Source organism: Salmo salar, chromosome ssa29, assembly GCF_905237065.1.
Source record: "Salmo salar chromosome ssa29, Ssal_v3.1, whole genome shotgun sequence".
NCBI classification, from domain to species: Eukaryota; Metazoa; Chordata; class Actinopteri; order Salmoniformes; family Salmonidae; genus Salmo; species Salmo salar.
The window spans coordinates 26,503,396-26,522,500 of record NC_059470.1 but is presented as its reverse complement, the minus strand read 5'-3'; the positions used below and the strand labels follow the sequence as shown (position 1 = coordinate 26,522,500).

General features: G+C 44.3%; 1 protein-coding gene across 4 annotated transcripts in view; it reads right to left on the bottom strand.

Moving 5' to 3' along the window:
• The window catches only part of LOC106590470 (brother of CDO), a 46,612-nt gene that overhangs the window by 20,758 nt on the left and 6,749 nt on the right, over nucleotides 1-19,105 (bottom strand). For 2 of the 4 annotated variants that reach the window (XM_014181531.2, XM_014181534.2), the window contains exons 2-3: nucleotides 834-971; nucleotides 347-628 (exon numbers count right to left, since the gene is read on the bottom strand). In XM_014181531.2, coding sequence (XP_014037006.1) covers nucleotides 347-628; nucleotides 834-954 — 403 coding nt within the window. In that variant the 5' untranslated portion in view covers nucleotides 955-971. Of the gene's footprint in view, nucleotides 1-346; nucleotides 629-833; nucleotides 972-3,491; nucleotides 3,514-12,344; nucleotides 12,547-19,105 lie in introns of those variants that run through there. The other 2 variants (XM_014181532.2, XM_014181533.2) reach the window with 2 other exon arrangements.

The window sequence follows — 19,105 nt, the reverse complement described above, 5'->3', positions numbered from 1 at the left end:
ATCCACACGATGGAGTCTCGTTACACTACAGTCCTCTACTCTGCCCTCGCCAACAGCCTACTGGTTAACCAACAGCTACACTTTAAAAACAGATTGTGTTTTTTTACGACCGTTTTTTGTACAATAGTATGCTCAGTCGGATACTTTGAGTTAACAGTGTTTTTCCCACATTCCAATAACTTGGCATAAGGATTTGTATATATACTTAAAGCCAATGAAGGGAGAGTGTTGAAAATGAGCACAAATACTCACACTGTGGTGAAACATACACACTGGGTGATGCTTTATTTCTGTGTCAATGTGTTTGGATGTTATATAAACCTTAAATGCATGAACAACAACTCACTGGCAGCGGTGACGTTGGCAGACACACTGGCCAGGGCCCCTGCGTTGGTGCTGGCCACACACTGGTACCTGCCCAGGGTGAGGTTGGTGAGGGCTGGGATGAGCAGCGTGCCAGGCTCCAGTACCACCCCCAGGTCCCCGCCAGCCCCGGCAACCAGCTCGCGCCCGTTTAGCCACCAGCTGATGTTGGCTGAGGGGGGTTGGGTGCTGCACCTCAGAATCACTCTTCCCCCTAGCTTCTGGACCACCGACAGAGGCTCCTCTGTGAACACTGGTACTTCATCTGATAGAAAGGGATGAGAGAGGATGAGGGATGAGAGCGAGATGAGAGACACTGCCGTACACCTATTTAAACTGTGTGAAGTTATCCTATTCTCCATCTACCTACATGGGATTGCATCCTTACTTCTGATATTAGTATCTCTCTAAATGTCCCTGTTTCACTGTTGAGATGTTGTGACATGAGTCATGACCGGTGCTCTACTCACCACTGGTACCACTGACGGTGGCGCCGCTCTGTATGCAGCACAGCAGCACTGCACTCAGAGCACTCAGCACTCGTGCCCGTCGCTTTTTCATCCACGGAGTCCAGTCTAATGTTCCAGACATCTTCCATACACTATGCCCTGGTGGAGAGAGGGAGAGGGCGAGAGAGAGAGGGAGAGGGCGAGAGAGAGAGGGAGAGGGCGAGAGAGAGGGAGAGAGGGCGAGAGAGAGGGAGAGGGCGAGAGAGAGAGGGAGAGGGCGAGAGAGAGGGAGAGGGCGAGAGAGAGGGAGAGGGCGAGAGAGAGAGGGAGAGGGCGAGAGAGAGAGGGAGAGGGCGAGAGAGAGAGGGAGAGGGCGAGAGAGAGGGAGAGGGCGAGAGAGAGAGGGAGAGGGCGAGAGAGAGAGGGAGAGGGCGAGAGAGAGGGAGAGGGCGAGAGAGAGGGAGAGGGCGAGAGAGAGAGGGAGAGGGCGAGAGAGAGGGAGAGGCGAGAGAGAGAGGGAGAGGGCGAGAGAGAGGGAGAGAGAAAGAGGGAGAGGGCGAGAGAGAGGGAGAGAGAGAGAGGGAGAAAGAGAGACAGAGGTCAGACGGTCATACACAGATTTAAGACACTCAAAACAAAGTGTGAATCCACTGAATCACAAATGGGCACACACACACTCAAACACCCACACACTCTCACACACACACTCTCTCTCACGCACACACACATACACACACCTTCTTTTATTCTGCCACTAAACTAACAACCACTCAAACCACTGACAGATCCCATGGCAACGCCATAAACAAATCTCCACATACAGGTACATATACATACACCACCCACACACACACACACATATACACACCCCACTGAAAGGCAGAGCCCAGGTGAAGGTCCTGCTCACAGCCCTCAGAAACACAACTCCAGCCCAGACACAAACAAAACCTTTATTTTCTATCAGCCCCCATGCCAGCACTGACCCCATGCTACAACTGACCCCATGCTACGACTGACCCCCTCACCACTCATCCCCCTTTCAGCCCCTTCATCAAAGAGGCGCCCTCATTCTGCGGGGGTTAACCCGACTCTCCCCCACTCAGGTGTAACTGATACAGGTAGAGGGTATGGGGGAGCAGGAAGGGGACAGAGAGCCTGTATTCACCACACAAAGAACAACTGAATACAGGGAGGACAGGGAGGGGAAAGGGGGGAATACTAGTATCGCAGCAGTGTGTGTGTGTGTGTGTGTGTGTGTGTGTGTGTGTGTGTGTGTGTGTGTGTGTGTGTGTGTGTGTGTGTGTGTGTGTGTGTGTGTGTGTGTGTGATAGAGGGAGAAATAAGGCCAGAGAGAAAGATAGAGGGGGGCTGGTAATGGTCAGTCTATTAACAGTTAATGCAGAGCGGGGAGCTTGTCACTGCCAAGTTTCCCAAATTCTTCCCTGTCAGGTTAAACTAACAACTTCCCATCAGGATGAGGAGGGTGGTCCACACACAGCTCACAGAGAAAATCTCTCTCTCTTCCTCCCTCTCTCCTTCTGTTTCCCTCTCTCTCCCTTCCTCTCTCTCTTTCTCTCTCCCTCTCTCTCACACACACACACACACACACACACACAGGCCTACATACACACTAGCATGCGAACACACACATCCTCATACATAAACAAACACACAGTACTACACAGACTCATACACACTGCATACTCATACATGCTAGAATACATAAACACATTAACACTCTCGCACACAAACACACACAAGCACACACACAAGCACACACACAAGCTGGCTCTGATCCTATCGTTGCAAGGGAATGATTTATGAAACTTCAGGCTTTAGTGACAGAGCCTAACGACCAAAAACATAGAGTAGCAAACACACTCACACACACGTGTGCACGCACACAGGGAGAGAGCAGGACAGAGAGAGTGGAAAATATTACACAGCAACTTAATTATATTCCAATGGCACTTTAGTGAAACCATTTTCTTTGGTTGGTGGGCACAGGATTCTAAGCAAAACAGCTGTTAATAGATAGACCCACACACACAGACAAAAACATTTTCATTGCAGACTAACAACCCCACTCACACTGTTTCACATGATTCATCATGATTTAAAAACACTCTTCTTCCATGAGAACCTCTCCAACATCAACCCTCCCTAAAAGCAGCCTCCTCTCTGGCTCTTCTACATCCCTTCATCAGAATAGACTGTATTTGCTTAGCAGATACCATGCCTCAGGATGACAAGCTGGCCTCAACACAACTTTTTCCATCCATCCATTCCAGCAGAGATAGAAAGAGAGCAGAGAGAGACCATAGAGTGGGAGAGAGAGGGAGAGGGCACAGCGAGAGAGAGAGAGAGAGAGAGAGAGAGAGAGAGAGAGAGAGAGAGAGAGAAAGAGAGGGCACAGCGAGAGAGAGAGAGCAGAGAGCAGAGAGAGAGAGCAGAGAGAGAGCAGAGAGAGAGACTAATGAAGCCTTCTTCTATTCTTTCCTGTCCTCTCTCTCCTCCTCCTCATCCCAGAGCAGAGGGAGGCTGATGAAGACCAGAGACACACACACAGACATGTCCTCTGATTTACAACAGAAGAATAAGAGTGTGTTGCAAATAGCCTGGAGTTAACCCCAGGAAGAAATTAGGGCTAGGAATTGCCAGGAACCTCACAATACTTACGTGCCAATATGATATGTATTTCGATTCTCACGATTCTATATGTATTGCAAACTGGGATTTTATGTCCCAAACATATTGCTCACCATGTCTTCTGCAGAGGGACAAGAGAAAGTCATGAGAAAACAAGTTTTAATCAGTCATGGAAATAAAAGTGATGAAAACAAATTGGCTCCCTATTTAAATAGAAGATGGAGAACAAGCTATGAAAGAAAAATACTTTGTTTTGGTGCGGGTACAGTCAATTAATGTAAAAATAAGACTTCGATATTGTCAAAACGATACATCGTCAATAAAAATATCCTGATATGTAACTATCATTTTTTGGTCCCAGTTCAAAGCTTGGTAAATCTGTCCCTGTCAGTATGTTTGTAAACTCCTGTGTGTATCTTATAAGCTCCAGAGGTGTGTTGGGGTCGTTTGCGTATGACAGTTTATTAGGTACACCCATCTAGTACCGGTCGGACCCCCCTTTGCCTCCAGAACAGTCTGAATTCTTCGGGGCATGGAAACATTGCTCAATTTGTATCAAGGGACCTAACATGAGCCATGAAAACATTCCCCACACCATTACACCACCCCCACCAGCCTGTACCATGCCTGCTGCTTAGGCCAAATCCTGACTCTGCTATCAGCATGATGCAACAGGAACCAGGATTGAATGGACCAGACGATGTTTTTCCACTCCTCAATTGTCCAGTGTTGGTGGTGGCGTGCCCACTGGAGCCGCTTCTTGTTTTTAGCTGATAGGAGTGGAACCCGGTGTGGTCGTCTGCTGCAGTAGCCCATCCGTGACAAGGACCGCCAAGTTGTGCTTTCCAAGATTCCGTTCTGCAGACCAATGTTGTACTGCGCCGTTATTTGCCTGTTTGTGGCCAGCCTGTCTCCTTCGACCTCTATCATAAACAAGCTGTTTTTGCCCACAGGACTGCTGCTGACTGGATGTTTTTGTTTGTCGCTCCATTCTCGGTAAACCCCAGGAGGCCGGCTGTTTCTGAGATACTGGAACCGGGGCGCCTGGCACCGACAATCATACCACGCTCAACGTTGATTTGGTCACTCATTTTGCCCATTCTAATGTTCAATCAAACAGTAACTGAATGCCTTTGCGCCTGTCCGTGTCACGTCCTGACCAGTAAAGGGGTTATTTGTTATTGTAGTTTGGTCAGGACGTGGCAGGGGGTGTTTGTTTTATGTGGTTCGGGGTTTGTTGGGCTATGTACTTATGTAAGAGGGGTGTTTGTTTTATGTGTTCCGGGGTTTTTTGGTCTATGTTCTATGTGAGTGTATTTCTATGTTCAGTCTAGTCTATCTATTTCTATGTTTAGTTCATTGGATTGACCTTCAATTGGAGGCAGCTGTTCCTCGTTGCCTCTGATTGAAGGTCCTATGTATAGGGGTGTTTTGTAATGGGATTTGTGGGTAGTTGTTTCCTGTTTTGTGTCTGTGCACCTGACAGGACTGTTTAGTGTCGTTCGTTGTTTTGTATACGTGATTTGTTTGTTTTTCCTTCTTTTGATTTAATAAAGAAGATGAGTATACAGGTTCCCGCTGCACCTTGGTCCAATCCTTACGATGCCGGTTACAGTCTGCCTGCTTTATATTGCGAGCCACTGCCATGTGACTCCCTGTCTGTAGGAGCAAACCATTTTGTTGTGAACAGGGTGGTGTACCTAATAAACTGACTTGTGGGTATGGGCTGGGTCGGGCCTGTATTATGTGTGTGGAGTGTATGAGTGACTATAGGTATATGAGTATGTTGTTTGCTCTTATGTGAGAGATGTAGATGGCAAGCAGTACTTATGAGTCTTGGATGTTGCATCAGTACTATGGGCATATACGTGTATGCAGACCTGCCAACATGGACGCATTTTGTGTACCAACTATGCAATTCTCTGTCCATGTAAGCAGGTACGAGATCCGAGTTAAAAGTACGCAGAAATGAATAGGGCCTGATTTTTTTTATTTTATTTTTTATTTTTTATTTTAATTTTTTAAAATCCACTGAGTAAATCTAACATCCCGATTCTCGAGCTGCAAAACACAGACATGAATGGAGTTTGTGTCAACGGACATGGAGATGAATACATTATAATTAGACGTAGCTACATCGTGTTTGTCCCTCCTGGTGGTTGTGATGCTGAGTTTGCCGACTGTCAGCTGTAAGTTAACACATGGACAAATCCCTTTTCCATTCTGTTGTGGAAAGGTAAACACATTGGTTCAAGCTAACGTTAGCGAACATAAGATGGACATTCAGTGGCTCTAAAGTGACAGCAGTTCACTCACATTTGCTACTGAAAGAAATTAAATACAAATATGAAAAATAACTGTTCGCATTTGTGCGAGGGTGATATACGTTCAATTCTGCGTCCCATTAGTTGTATTTTCCACGTATCATTACGAGGATCACGCATCCTGATAGACTGTAACAGTAATTATGATCCACGTCACAAAAAGCATTACAAAAGTATAATCACAAATAAATATAAACATCTTGGAATTAAATGGGGTCTGGAGTTTAGAAGACTGCGTGATGAAGAATGGATGAGTGTCCGGTATTAACTATAGAGGCAATGCTTTTAAAATGCCTTTGTACTATATTTGAGATTTTATCAATTTCGAAAATCTGAAACGATATATGCGCTGCAAAGAAATACAATAGACACCTTTACATAGTTTGCGGTCTGTGTCGATGCGATTATTTGTTTAAATGTTTGGAATGCTGTCAAGAAAGAAAGAATTCCAACCTTTTGTAGACTTGATTTGGTACAATTCTATAATTGCGATCAGACTCACGAACAGCGTGCGCACGAGCATGCGGGGGAAAGAAAACCCCAATTCCGTGCTACGCGGAGAGAGTTGAATCTCCAATTTGCCGCGCGCGTCTGGTACTCTAAAAAGTTGGACAATGTTGGCAGGTCTGGTGTATGTAACGGTATGCTGTGTACTAGTATGAGATGGTGAGAGGTGTATGAGATGGTGAGAGGTATTAGGAGTCAGTGGATAAAGCCTCATTGTGGTGCTGGTGCAGGCAGGCTTCTTGGGTTCCCCAGGCCAAATCAGGGCCCCATTGTTCCCCTGCCTCCCAGGATAAATTAATTTTGACAAGGCTGCTAATTGGATAAAACCAGGCTGGAGCCTCCTCCCTGAGCACTGAAATTCCATCTGCTTTCTAGCATGGAGAGAGAGGACACAGGATGGGGGGGGGGGTTAGGGGTGTTGGGTAGCTAAGCTGTTGAATATGTATCACCCCCCCACTCCTCCTCCTCTCTTCCTCACACCCTCTCTCTCTTTCTATCCACCATTTTACATCCTTTACTACCCCCCCATCCAAACATCACAATGGCCCCCCTTTAGATAAACACATGCGGTGTCAAGTGTGAGGATTGCTGGGTTCAACTGCTCCGCTCGGGCCCGCCGGCCCACAATGCCGCACTGCATAGCTGCCATGCGGGAGGCCGGTTGCCCCTAGCGACGCTAACAGGCAGAACGTACCTTAATAGAGTGGAGAGTCATTGTAAAGCAGTGAGCCGGCGCGCGGACAAAGACCCCACGGACCCTAGAGAGAAAGGGGACAAAGACCCCACGGACCCCCAGAGAGAAAGGGGAGACGCTACTCTGAAGGGCCCCGGGAAGAGCTGATGATGGGACCTGCTCAATGGAAGAGAGGAGAGGAAGAGAGTGTGTGTGTGTGGGGGGGGGCAGTTTGAGAGTAATGTTGTGGGGGTGAGTGGGGGGGTGGGGGCTCAATGACCAAGAGGATTGAGCGTAATGTGGAGAGGTGAGTGGGGAGGTGGGGGGGTGTTCAATGACCAAGAGGGTTGAGAGTAGTGTGGAGAGGTGAGTGGGGGGGGGGGGGGGGGGGCTTAGATGGGTGAGGGTTGGGGGGTGAACGGGATGGAGAGGGCTTGACTGAGAAAGCAGAACAGGGTTGAAATTAACGGAGGAGATGTCAACTGGCAGGCGAGCAGGAGGACAGAGGGTCTTGTCAATGAGAGGGTGTGTGAGAGCGTCGTTTGAATGTGTCCAACATATTTTCCCTGCACTCAGTCAATCTGGATGCTGGCCCTTTGGTCAGGCTGGTCAGGCTGGTCAGGCTGGGGCTGAGTGGAGGAGATAAAAGACAACAACTGCTACAGCTCTGCTCTCATTTGACATTTTAGTCATTTAGCAGACGCTCTTATCCAGAGCGACTTACAGTAGTGAGTGCATACATTTTCATTTGTACTGTTCCCCAGTGGGAATCGAACTTGGCATTGCATGTGCCAATTTAAGATGAATTACCAGTCCCTCCAGGATTCCACAATTCTGCGATCGCATTTTTTGGGGGCAAAATCAACAATTCCCCTCATAATAAGTGTGGGCTTGCAAATTTGACCAATCACCACACAATTTCCGCATGAAACATTTAAATCATCGCAATATTATTGCATAAAACTGACCCATCACCATAGTACAAAAAGAGGGCTCGAAATTTCAACCAATCACTGGACACTAACAGCATAATATGGTTCAATCAAGCCACAAGTCAACAAACTTTTTCCCTCATCAGCGCATTTTCTGAACCAATTAGACAAAATCGTTGTATAATGCTATGCTACATCTCAGAATTGCCGCAGCAATTCTTGTCGGCAAATATCACCAAAAAATACCTGCGAAATCCTGGAGGGACTGAATTACATTTCCCCAGCCCGTTCCCTCAGCTGTTTACCAAAACAAGTGGCAGTGCTGCCGTTTCGTTGTTTTCTGAATCCCAGACTATAGCTTTAATAGCCTACACTGTTACCTAAACAATCTGTTAGCTACACTCAGGAGCAAGCTGTTAGCTGTACAGGAACCAGTTTATCCCTATGCTATGGCTAGGTCTATACGTAGCACATACAGTTTGAACACACAGTCCCGGCCCTCTCACTGACGAGTCCAGTACCTGGCTTCTCTCTGACCTCTGACATTAACAGAATATTCTGGAGTGTTCTCTCAGGGTTCTCATAATGTTGCCCAGTGTCCGGTCTGGAGCATGAAGTCATGAGCTTTGTCAAAAGTCCTGTTCTGCCCCAGAAAGCCTATGTAAATTCCGATCGCCAGAACGAGGCCAAAAAATTGTGTAGATGCCCGTTATGGGCTCTAAAATGTGTTTATTATGATCAAGTTCAATCTCCAACGTGAATTCTGTTCGCTACAAACCAAGATATTTAATTAAACAGTGATCAATTCTGACTACTACATTTGTCGTCACACGTGCTGACACAGACCAATCACGAGCCGGCAGGCTACGAGGAGGCTCGCACCCTCATGCACACTTCTTGCCCTTATGAGGGTGTGGTGTGCTCATAGGTTGACTACCTCAGCCAGGATGAAAATGACTACAACGACCATGATCCTTTGCTGGTTACAGCCCCATTCAGCAATGTGACGTGCTTCATATTCAAATACTTCCGGCTTCATGCGCCATTTGGAGTTTTCCATAGGAATACTGTATGTGGATGACGTCAGAGCTATCACCCTCAACTGGTTTTAATGTCTTTGGATGTTGCCGCAACGTTCTGGATAGTTCTGGGTTGCGTTTAATGTGGTAAAACCAATGTTACAGAACGTTCAGATAGAACTGTTCTATGTAGAACACACACAGGTCTATGTCATGTAGATTAGGGAACCATGTTAGCTGGTCTTTACAAGGCATTTCTATCAGGACGCCGTGCCCTCCTGATGGTGGCGCTGGTAGGGTCTGAGTTGGTGAGGTTGGCAGTTTAGCCCGCTCTAGCAGGTGGAACCCAGGAGGCCGCGCCTCGTTCATACCCCTCTCTCTGAGCTGAGTACCCACAATCTCCCTCTCAACATTTCTCTACGTCTCCAGACATCAACAGCTCCCATGCTACAGAAATTTCACATCAAAAGCATCGTCTAACAAGGTTGGGACCCCCCCACACTCTTCACAAAGTATTAATGAGCTATTCTCTCCCCCCTCCACCCCATCATTCCATCGATGCTAACGAGCACCAGGCCGTCTCAGGGATTAACGAGGGAGATCAAGCCAGGCCCGGAGGGGGCTCTAATCAATTAGGCACCGCTGCATTTGCATCATTTATATAACGAGGCAAAATGAACCATTGAACACTAATTCTGGTGCTCCGGCAGGGTTCATAATGCCATGGTTAACAAACACAATGTCACGACAGACGCTGGATGGATGTCTGCCTCTGTGGGAAGACCTGACTGAGCCCTAACCCACTACCCAACACCACCCTGGGCATGTGTGTGTTGCAGCTTGTGTGTTTACAGTTGTGTGTGTCTATGATAATAATGAGCTATAGACTAGAAGTTACTGCTTTCGTCATACCACATGCAACGGCTAAATGGAATACTGTAGTTAACTTCATAAGCATAAAGAGCCTTTCATACAAAATGTGTGTGTGTGTGTGTGTGTGTGTGTGTGTGTGTGTGTGTGTGTGTGTGTGTGTGTGTGTGTGTGTGTGTGTGTGTGTGTGTGTGTGTGTGTGCGTCTCTTCAGGGAAGACAGGGCGTTTCTCAGAAGCTTTCACTAAGAGCCAAGAGCCCCAGAGCAAACTCCCTGAGTAATCACTCCCTGAGTAATCACTCCCTGAGTAATCACTCCCTGAGTAATCAAGTAATCAGTCCCATACACCACAGGAAGAAGACACCAAACTAATGCCCAGTATCACACACACACACACACACACACACACACACACACACACACACACACACACACACACACACACACACACACACACACACACACACACACACACACACACCACCAAACTAATGCCCAGTATCACACACACACACACACACACACACACACACACACACACACACACACACACACACACACACACACACACACACACACACACACACACACACACACACACACACACACACACACTCACACTCACTCACACACCAAACTGGCGTCATCACATTGTAAAAGTATACTCACAGAGGCATACAAAAATAAAATATAAGTTGTTATCAACAAGACCAGTCCAATCCTCCAGAACATACATGGATTATAGCTACAGACACACAGACAGATAAACACACAACAACCTTCATGGATTATAGCTACAGACTCACAGACAGATAAACACACAACAACCTTCATGGATTATAGCTACAGACACACAGACAGATAAACACACAACAACCTTCATGGATTATAGCTACAGACACACAGACAGATAAACACACAACAACCTTCATGGATTATAGCTACAGACACACAAAGACAGATAAACACACAACAACCTTCATGGATTATAGCTACAGACACACAAAGACAGATAAACACACAACAACCTTCATGGATTATAGCTACAGACACACAGACAGATAAACACACAACAACGTACATGGATTATAGCTACAGACACACAGACAGATAAACACACAACAACCTTCATGGATTATAGCTACAGACACACAGACAGATAAACACACAACAACGTACATGGATTATAGCTACAGACACACAGACAGATAAACACACAACAACCTTCATGGATTATAGCTACAGACACACAGACAGATAAACACACAACAACCTTCATGGATTATAGCTACAGACACACAGACAGATAAACACACAACAACCTTCATGGATTATAGCTACAGACTCACAGACAGATAAACACACAACAACCTTCATGGATTATAGCTACAGACACACAGACAGATAAACACACAACAACCTTCATGGATTATAGCTACAGACACACAAAGACAGATTAACACACAACAACCTTCATGGATTATAGCTACAGACACACAAAGACAGATAAACACACAACAACCTTCATGGATTATAGCTACAGACACACAAAGACAGATAAACACACAACAACCTTCATGGATTATAGCTACAGACACACAAAGACAGATAAACACACAACAACCTTCATGGATTATAGCTACAGACACACAGACAGATAAACACACAACAACATACATGGATTATAGCTACAGACACACAGACAGATAAACACACAACAACATACATGGATTATAGCTACAGACACACAGACAGATAAACACACAACAACGTACATGGATTATAGCTACAGACACACAAAGACAGATAAACACACAACAACCTTCATGGATTATAGCTACAGACACACAGACAGATAAACACACAACAACCTTCATGGATTATAGCTACAGACACACAAAGACAGATTAACACACAACAACCTTCATGGATTATAGCTACAGACACACAAAGACAGATAAACACACAACAACCTTCATGGATTATAGCTACAGACACACAAAGACAGATAAACACACAACAACCTTCATGGATTATAGCTACAGACACACAAAGACAGATAAACACACAACAACATACATGGATTATAGCTACAGACACACAAAGACAGATAAACACACAACAACCTTCATGGATTATAGCTACAGACACACAAAGACAGATAAACACACAACAACCTTCATGGATTATAGCTACAGACACACAAAGACAGATAAACACACAACAACCTTCATGGATTATAGCTACAGACACACAAAGACAGATAAACACACAACAACCTTCATGGATTATAGCTACAGACACACAAAGACAGATAAACACACAACAACCTTCATGGATTATAGCTACAGACACACAAAGACAGATAAACACACAACAACCTTCATAGATTATAGCTACAGACACACAAAGACAGATAAACACACAACAACCTTCATGGATTATAGCTACAGACTCACAAAGACAGATAAACACACAACAACGTACATGGATTATAGTTACAGACACACAAAGACAGATAAACACACACAATAAGATATACCTTTGCACATACATACATGCATATTCCCGGTGAGTTCTTCCAGGGCTGCAGGGGAGGGAAAAAATAAAGGGAGGAGTGGAGTGGAAGGGGCCCCAAGCTTCTTTGGCAGCTCATACATCAGAGTGAATGGAACCGATTATAAATCAAGAGACATTTCTCCATATTATTCAGCAGCCCTGCTCAGCCCAGCCTGACTCCTGTCCTGCATACTGCTCTCTCTAGGGGAGGAAAGGAGGGAAAGAGAGGAGGGAGAGAGATGAATAAAGAAATGAGAAAGAATGGGAAATGAGAGAGAGAGGGAGAAAGAATGCAGATATAAGAAACAGCCTGGGAAAACAAGGAGGAAATGTAAAATCAGGTATAAAAGAAAGGGGGATAGAGAAAATATAGGGATATGGCATAGTGAAAGGAGAGAGATGGCTGAGAGATAAGGGTTATATGTCAATAATAGATGGCTGAGAGATAGGGGTTATATGTCAATAATAGATGGCTGAGAGATAGGGGTTATATGTCAATAATAGATGGCTGAGAGATAGGGGTTATATGTCAATAATAGATGGCTGAGAGATAGGGGTTATATGTCAATAATAGATGGCTGAGAGATAGGGGTTATATGTCAATAATAGATGGCTGAGAGATAGGGGTTATATGTCAATAATAGATGGCTGAGAGATAGGGGTTATTTGTCAATAAGACTGTACTAGACTGCTTATTACATAGTAATAAAGATCAGGTTAGTGTAACAAACCCTGTCTGTCTCTGTGTGTCTCTGGCTCTGTGTGTCTCTGTGTCTGTCTCTGTGTCTGTCTGTGTCTGTGTGTCTGCGTGTGTGTGTCTGTGTGTGACTGTGTGTGTGTGTGTGTGTGTGTGTGTGTGTGTGTGTGTGTGTGTGTGTGTGTGTGTGTGTGTGTGTGTGTGTGACTGAGTGAGTTGCCTTGGGCCCTAAATGCCACAGGAACAGCTGGAGGGGACTCATTTCAAAGGGAGCTTTGAGTGTCAGAAACAGGATTACCGGTGTGTGTGTGTGTGTGTGTGTGTGTGTGTGAGAGAGAGAGAGAGAGAGACTCTCAGACATGTTATAGCAAGGCCAGAGGAGTTCCATGTGTCCTGTCACTCAAACTAAAATGATGTTGTTCCGGACTAAAAGAGAAGCAGGCCAAAGCGCAGTAATGCAGACAGACAGAGAGACAGACAGACCTGTGCCAATAGCAACAGAAACAAACACAGGCAGAATCTGTGGTAATCTGTATTGCTACAGTAACTGTCACAACAGAACATGATAGCATCTCTAAAATCTAAATTGACTGTGTTGCTGTTCTCAGATCAGTTATTTTGATTTATGAGTGAAGCAACAAATATAGACTAGTGGTATTATCCCAGACCAGGGAAAGCCACCAGATCCATCCAATCAGCTAAGATAGGTTTCCACATCTCTGGGAATGATGGGGACTTGTAGTAAAAAGAAATAGACTTGTTTAACTTCTTTGGGATAGGGGGCAGTATTTTGACGTCCGGATGAAAAGCATGCCCAAAGTAAACTGCCTGTTACTCAGGCCCAGAAGCTAGGATATGCATATGATTGGTAGATTTGGATAGAAAACACTCTAAAGTTTCTAAAACTGTTAAAATAATGTCTGTGAGTATAACAGAACTGAAATGGCAGGCGAAACCCCGAGGACAAACCATCCCCCCCAAAAAAGAACACATCCTACCACTGATTTCAATGGCTGGCACTTTTATAATAGGGCGAAATCGTGCCCGATTGCAGTTCCTAGGGCTTCCAATAGATGTCAACAGTCTCTGGAAAGAGTTTCAGGCTGGTTTTTGGAAAAATGAGCCAGAACTTGTATTTTTTTTAGGTGGCTCCCATTTTGACTGTAGTGTTTCCAAGCGTGTGATTGAGAGCGCGTTCTTTGGTATTTTTCTCCGGGTAAAGACAATAACGATTCTCCGTCATAAATTTGATCATTTATTTGCGTATTAGGGTACCTAAGGATTGATTATAAATGTTGATTGACTTGTTTGGATAAGTTTATTGGTAACGTTTGGGATTCATTTTGTATGCATTTTGAAGGAGGGAAACCGAGTGGATTATTGACTGAAGCGCGCCAGCTAAACTGAGTTTTTATGGATATAAAGAAGGACATTATCGAACAAAAGGACCATTTGTAATGTAACTGAGACCTTTTGGAGTGCCAACAGAAGAAGATCTTCAAAGGTAAGGCTTTTTTTATATCGCTATTTCTGACTTTTGTGTCGCAACTCCCTGGTTGAAAATGATTTGTTATGCATTTGTGTGCTGGGCGCTGTCCGCAGATAATCGCATGGTTTGCTTTCGCCGTAAAGCCTTTTTGAAATCTGACACTTGGCTGGATTAACAACAAGTTAAGCTTTACTTTGATGTATTGCACTTGTGATTTCATTAAAGTTGAATATTTATAGTAATTTAATTTCAATTTGGCGCTCTGCAATTTCACTGGAAATTGTCAAAATGGGACGGTAGCGTCCCACTAATCCGCAAGAAGTTTACCACCTTAGCCTATGATGGTAGGACCCAAATCACCTTCCTGATCCAAACTGAAATATCAAATCACCTTCCTGATCCGAACTGAAATATCAAATCACCTTCCTGATCCGAACTGAAATATCAAATCACCTTCCTGATCCGAACTGAAATATCAAATCACCTTCCTGATCCGAACTAAAATATCAAATCACCTTCCTGATCCGAACTGAAATATCAAATCACCTTCCTGATCCGAACTGAAATATCAAATCATCTTCCTGATCCGAACTGAAATATCAAATCACCTTCCTGATCCGAACTGAAATATCAAATCACCTTCCTGATCCGAACTAAAATATCAAATCACCTTCCTGATCCGAACTGAAATATCAAATCACCTTCCTGATCCGAACTAAAATATCAAATCACCTTCCTGATCCAAACTGAAATATCAAATCACCTTCCTGATCCGAACTGAAATATCAAATCACCTTCCTGATCCGAACTGAAATATCAAATCACCTTCCTGATCCGAACTGAAATATCAAATCACCTTCCTGATCCGAACTAAAATATCAAATCACCTTCCTGATCCGAACTGAAATATCAAATCACCTTCCTGATCCGAACTAAAATATCAAATCACCTTCCTGATCCGAACTAAAATATCAAATCACCTTCCTGATCCGAACTGAAATATCAAATCGTTCGTTATGGTCTTTGGGTAAGGGTTTATTCGGCTGTTCGTGGACAAAAAACCTTATCTTCGAGGCAAACCGAAGTTCGCTAGCTCAAGACTATGCCCCTACGTCAGTGATTGGTCAACAGTAGAGATTCTTCAATGAAGTGTTTATTGTCATTCAACGAGAGACTAATTGTTTTCATGCACATTTTTTCACTTGAGAAATACTGCACTAAACATCTTAGATGTAAAATTGCGTGACTAAGATCTCCTCTGCAAAAACATGAAAATGAATGACACATTTTTAAGAGAGTATGAGAGCATACATTTGGTTCACCTAGCAGAGTTTGGCTAGGCGCCAGCCGAACCGAAGCATGCAGAGGGCTTAAGACATTGGTTGATCCCTCCCTAGGGAGAAGACATTCCAGTGCCTGTCACAGAGTGATGGGTCATTACTCAATCATTACTCAGTCATAACACAGTCGTAACACAGTCATAACACAGTCATATCAGTCATAACACAGTAATAACTCAGTCATTACTCAGTCATAACACAGTCATAACACAGTCATATCAGTCATAACGCAGTAATAACTCAGTCATTACTCAGTCATAACACAGTCATAACACAGTCATAACACAGTCATATCAGTCATAACACAGTAATAATACAGTCATAACACAGTCATATCAGTCATAACACAGTAATAATACAGTCATAACACAGTCATAACACAGTCATAACACAGTCATAACACAGTCATATCAGTCATAACACAGTTATAATACAGTCATAACACAGTCATAACACAGTCATAACACATTGGCACAAGATGACATAGAAGGATGGCTCCAACCAAAATATGTTGATGGCTCAGTGGGGTTCTGTTCACACAAACTCTGTGTGTGTGTGTGTGTGTGTGTGTAAGAGAGAGAGTAAAGGCCAATTTTTCTCGTTTTTCAAGCGAAGGTCTTTTAAGGGAGTATGCGAGCAAACTCGTTCGGTTAGGCTAGGAGCCAGCCAAACTGCAGCGCGCTGACGCCTTAAGAGACAGAGACAAAGATAGAAAGAGACAGACAGAAACCGAGAGAGGGTGAGAGAGGTTTCCGTCAGAGCGTTGCTGTGCTATCTGGTGCTCCTGTGTGAATGGTCTTTGAGAGGATGCCTGCGTGGCTCTTGGCTCGTTTAACGCTAGCTAATCTTTGTACAAATATCTACTTAGCACACACAGGACTGTTTGTCTACACACACTCTGCTTACTTACCAGTGTCTGGAGTTTATCAATGATCTAACAACACTATGTCAGTCTCTCACACACAAACAGCAGAGTGTGTGTCAACACACCTAGAGGTCACTGACGCTAGAGGTCACACGTGCCTTTATTCAAACATAAGTGTGACTTGTACCTACGTAAAACTAGTCTTCTGATTCAGGGTGGCAAGCTGGTGATGGATACTACACAGTCAGCAGTACAAAACTACAGTATGTAGGGATGGGCATGTTCCACTTCAATCAACCAGTCCATTTAGAGTTTGTGATAAAACTGTCCTCATTTGGAATGCAGCTTGTGTATTCCATCAGGTTTTTATAGGCATGTATTTAATAGAGTACTCAAATACTCAAAACTCGATCTTTAATTAAATAAAATGTTATACTGTAAAACTATTTGGTGGATTGTGTTTTGTGGCTGCCAAAACGGGCATGTGACATTTTGTAATTTTAAAAGTGTCTTGAAGAAAGTTAATTTGCTTTAACTTTAGTGTTCCATTTCTACATGTGCATTTACGGGGCACAACAAAAAAAGAAACCAAGCCATGCATCATACAGCTCTTCTCCCTAAATTCCCTTTCCCCTCTGTGTCTCATTCACTCAATTGCGTTCCAACCGCTCCCTACACACACGTGAGCTGAGTGTGCACACAAGCTCCCGCCAGGCCTACAAGCTCCCGTTAGGATACAAGCTCCCGCTAGGCCTACAAGCTCCCGTTAGGATACAAGCTCCCGTTAGGATACAAGCTCCCGTTAGGCCTACAAGCTCCCGTTAGGATACAAGTTCCCGCTAGGCCTACAAGCTTCTGCTAGGATACAAGCTCCTGCTAGGCCTACAAGCTCCCGTTAGGATACAAGCTCCCGTTAGGCCTACAAGCTCCCGTTAGGATACAAGTTCCCGCTAGGTCTACAAGCTTCTGCTAGGATACAAGCTCCTGCTAGGCCTTCAAGCTCCCGCTAGGCCTACAAGCTCCAGTTAGGATACAAGCTCCAGTTAGGATACAAGCTCCCGCTAGGCCTACAAGCTCCCGCTAGGATACAAGCTCCCGCTAGGCCTACAAGCTCCCATTAGGATACAAGTTCCCGCTAGGCCTACAAGCTTCCGCTAGGATACAAGCTCCTGCTAGGCATACAGAAATAAAATGCCTATAAAAACGTATCTAACCAATGGGATACACAAGCTACATCTATTTAGAACATTCCAAAGAACAGGCAGAATAAACAAAATTTAATGTCTGTATATCAAAAAGAAGACTACATTTTTTTCTAACCCTGATATTTTTGTACTTTTTTTTTACATGCCAAATTAAGCCCCGTTTGAAATACCCATCTTTAACAGTACAGTATGTAGTACAGTGCATTTGGAAAGTATTCAGACCCTTTGATTTTTTTCGACAGTTTGTTATGTTACAGGAAACCTGGTGGTGAAGCATGGTGGTGGCAGCATCATGCTGTGGGGATGTTTTTAAGTGACAGGGACTGGGAGACTAGTCAGGATCAAGGGAAAAAATGAACGAAGCAAAGAACAGAGAGATCCTTAATGAAAACCTGCTCTAGAGCGCTCAGGACCTCAGACTGGGGTGAAGGTTTAACTTCCAGTAGGACAACGACCCTAAGCACACAGCCAAGACAACACAGGAGTGGCTTTGAGACAAGCCTCTGAATTTCCTTGAGTGGCCCAGCCAGAGCCCGGACTTGAACCTGATCAAACATCTCTGGAGAGACCTTAAAATAGCTGTACAGCGACGCTCCCCATCCAACCTGGCAGAGCTTGAGAGGATCTGCAGAGAAGAATGGGAGAAACTCCCCAAATATAGGTGTGCCAAGAAAACTCAAGGCTGTAATTGCTGCCAAAAGTGCTTCAACAAAGTACTGCGTAAAGGGTCTGAAAACGTATGTAAATGTGATATTTCCGTTTTTTTTAATTTTTATAAATTTGCAAAAAAAAATCTAAAAACCTGTTTTTGCTTTGTCATTATGGAGGATTGTGTGCAGAATGATGAAGGGAAAAAACAACTTCATCCATTTTAGAATAAGGCTGTAATGTAACAAAATGTGGGAAAAGTCAAGGGGTGTGAATACTTTCTGAATGCACTGTATGTACTGTATTATCACTGAGACAGGTCTCAAGGAGATTTATTCAACAACGCTGAAAGGCCAAAAGCACATCGTTTCAGGTACATCTGTGTAATGTGATCAATTGTTAGGTAGGTGGCAGAGATACAGGAGTGTGAGCAAACATCTACAACGTCTATGTCTCTCAAACGATGCAGACTTTTCACTCCTCCGCTTGCAATTTTTATCTCTGTCCTCCCTTCCC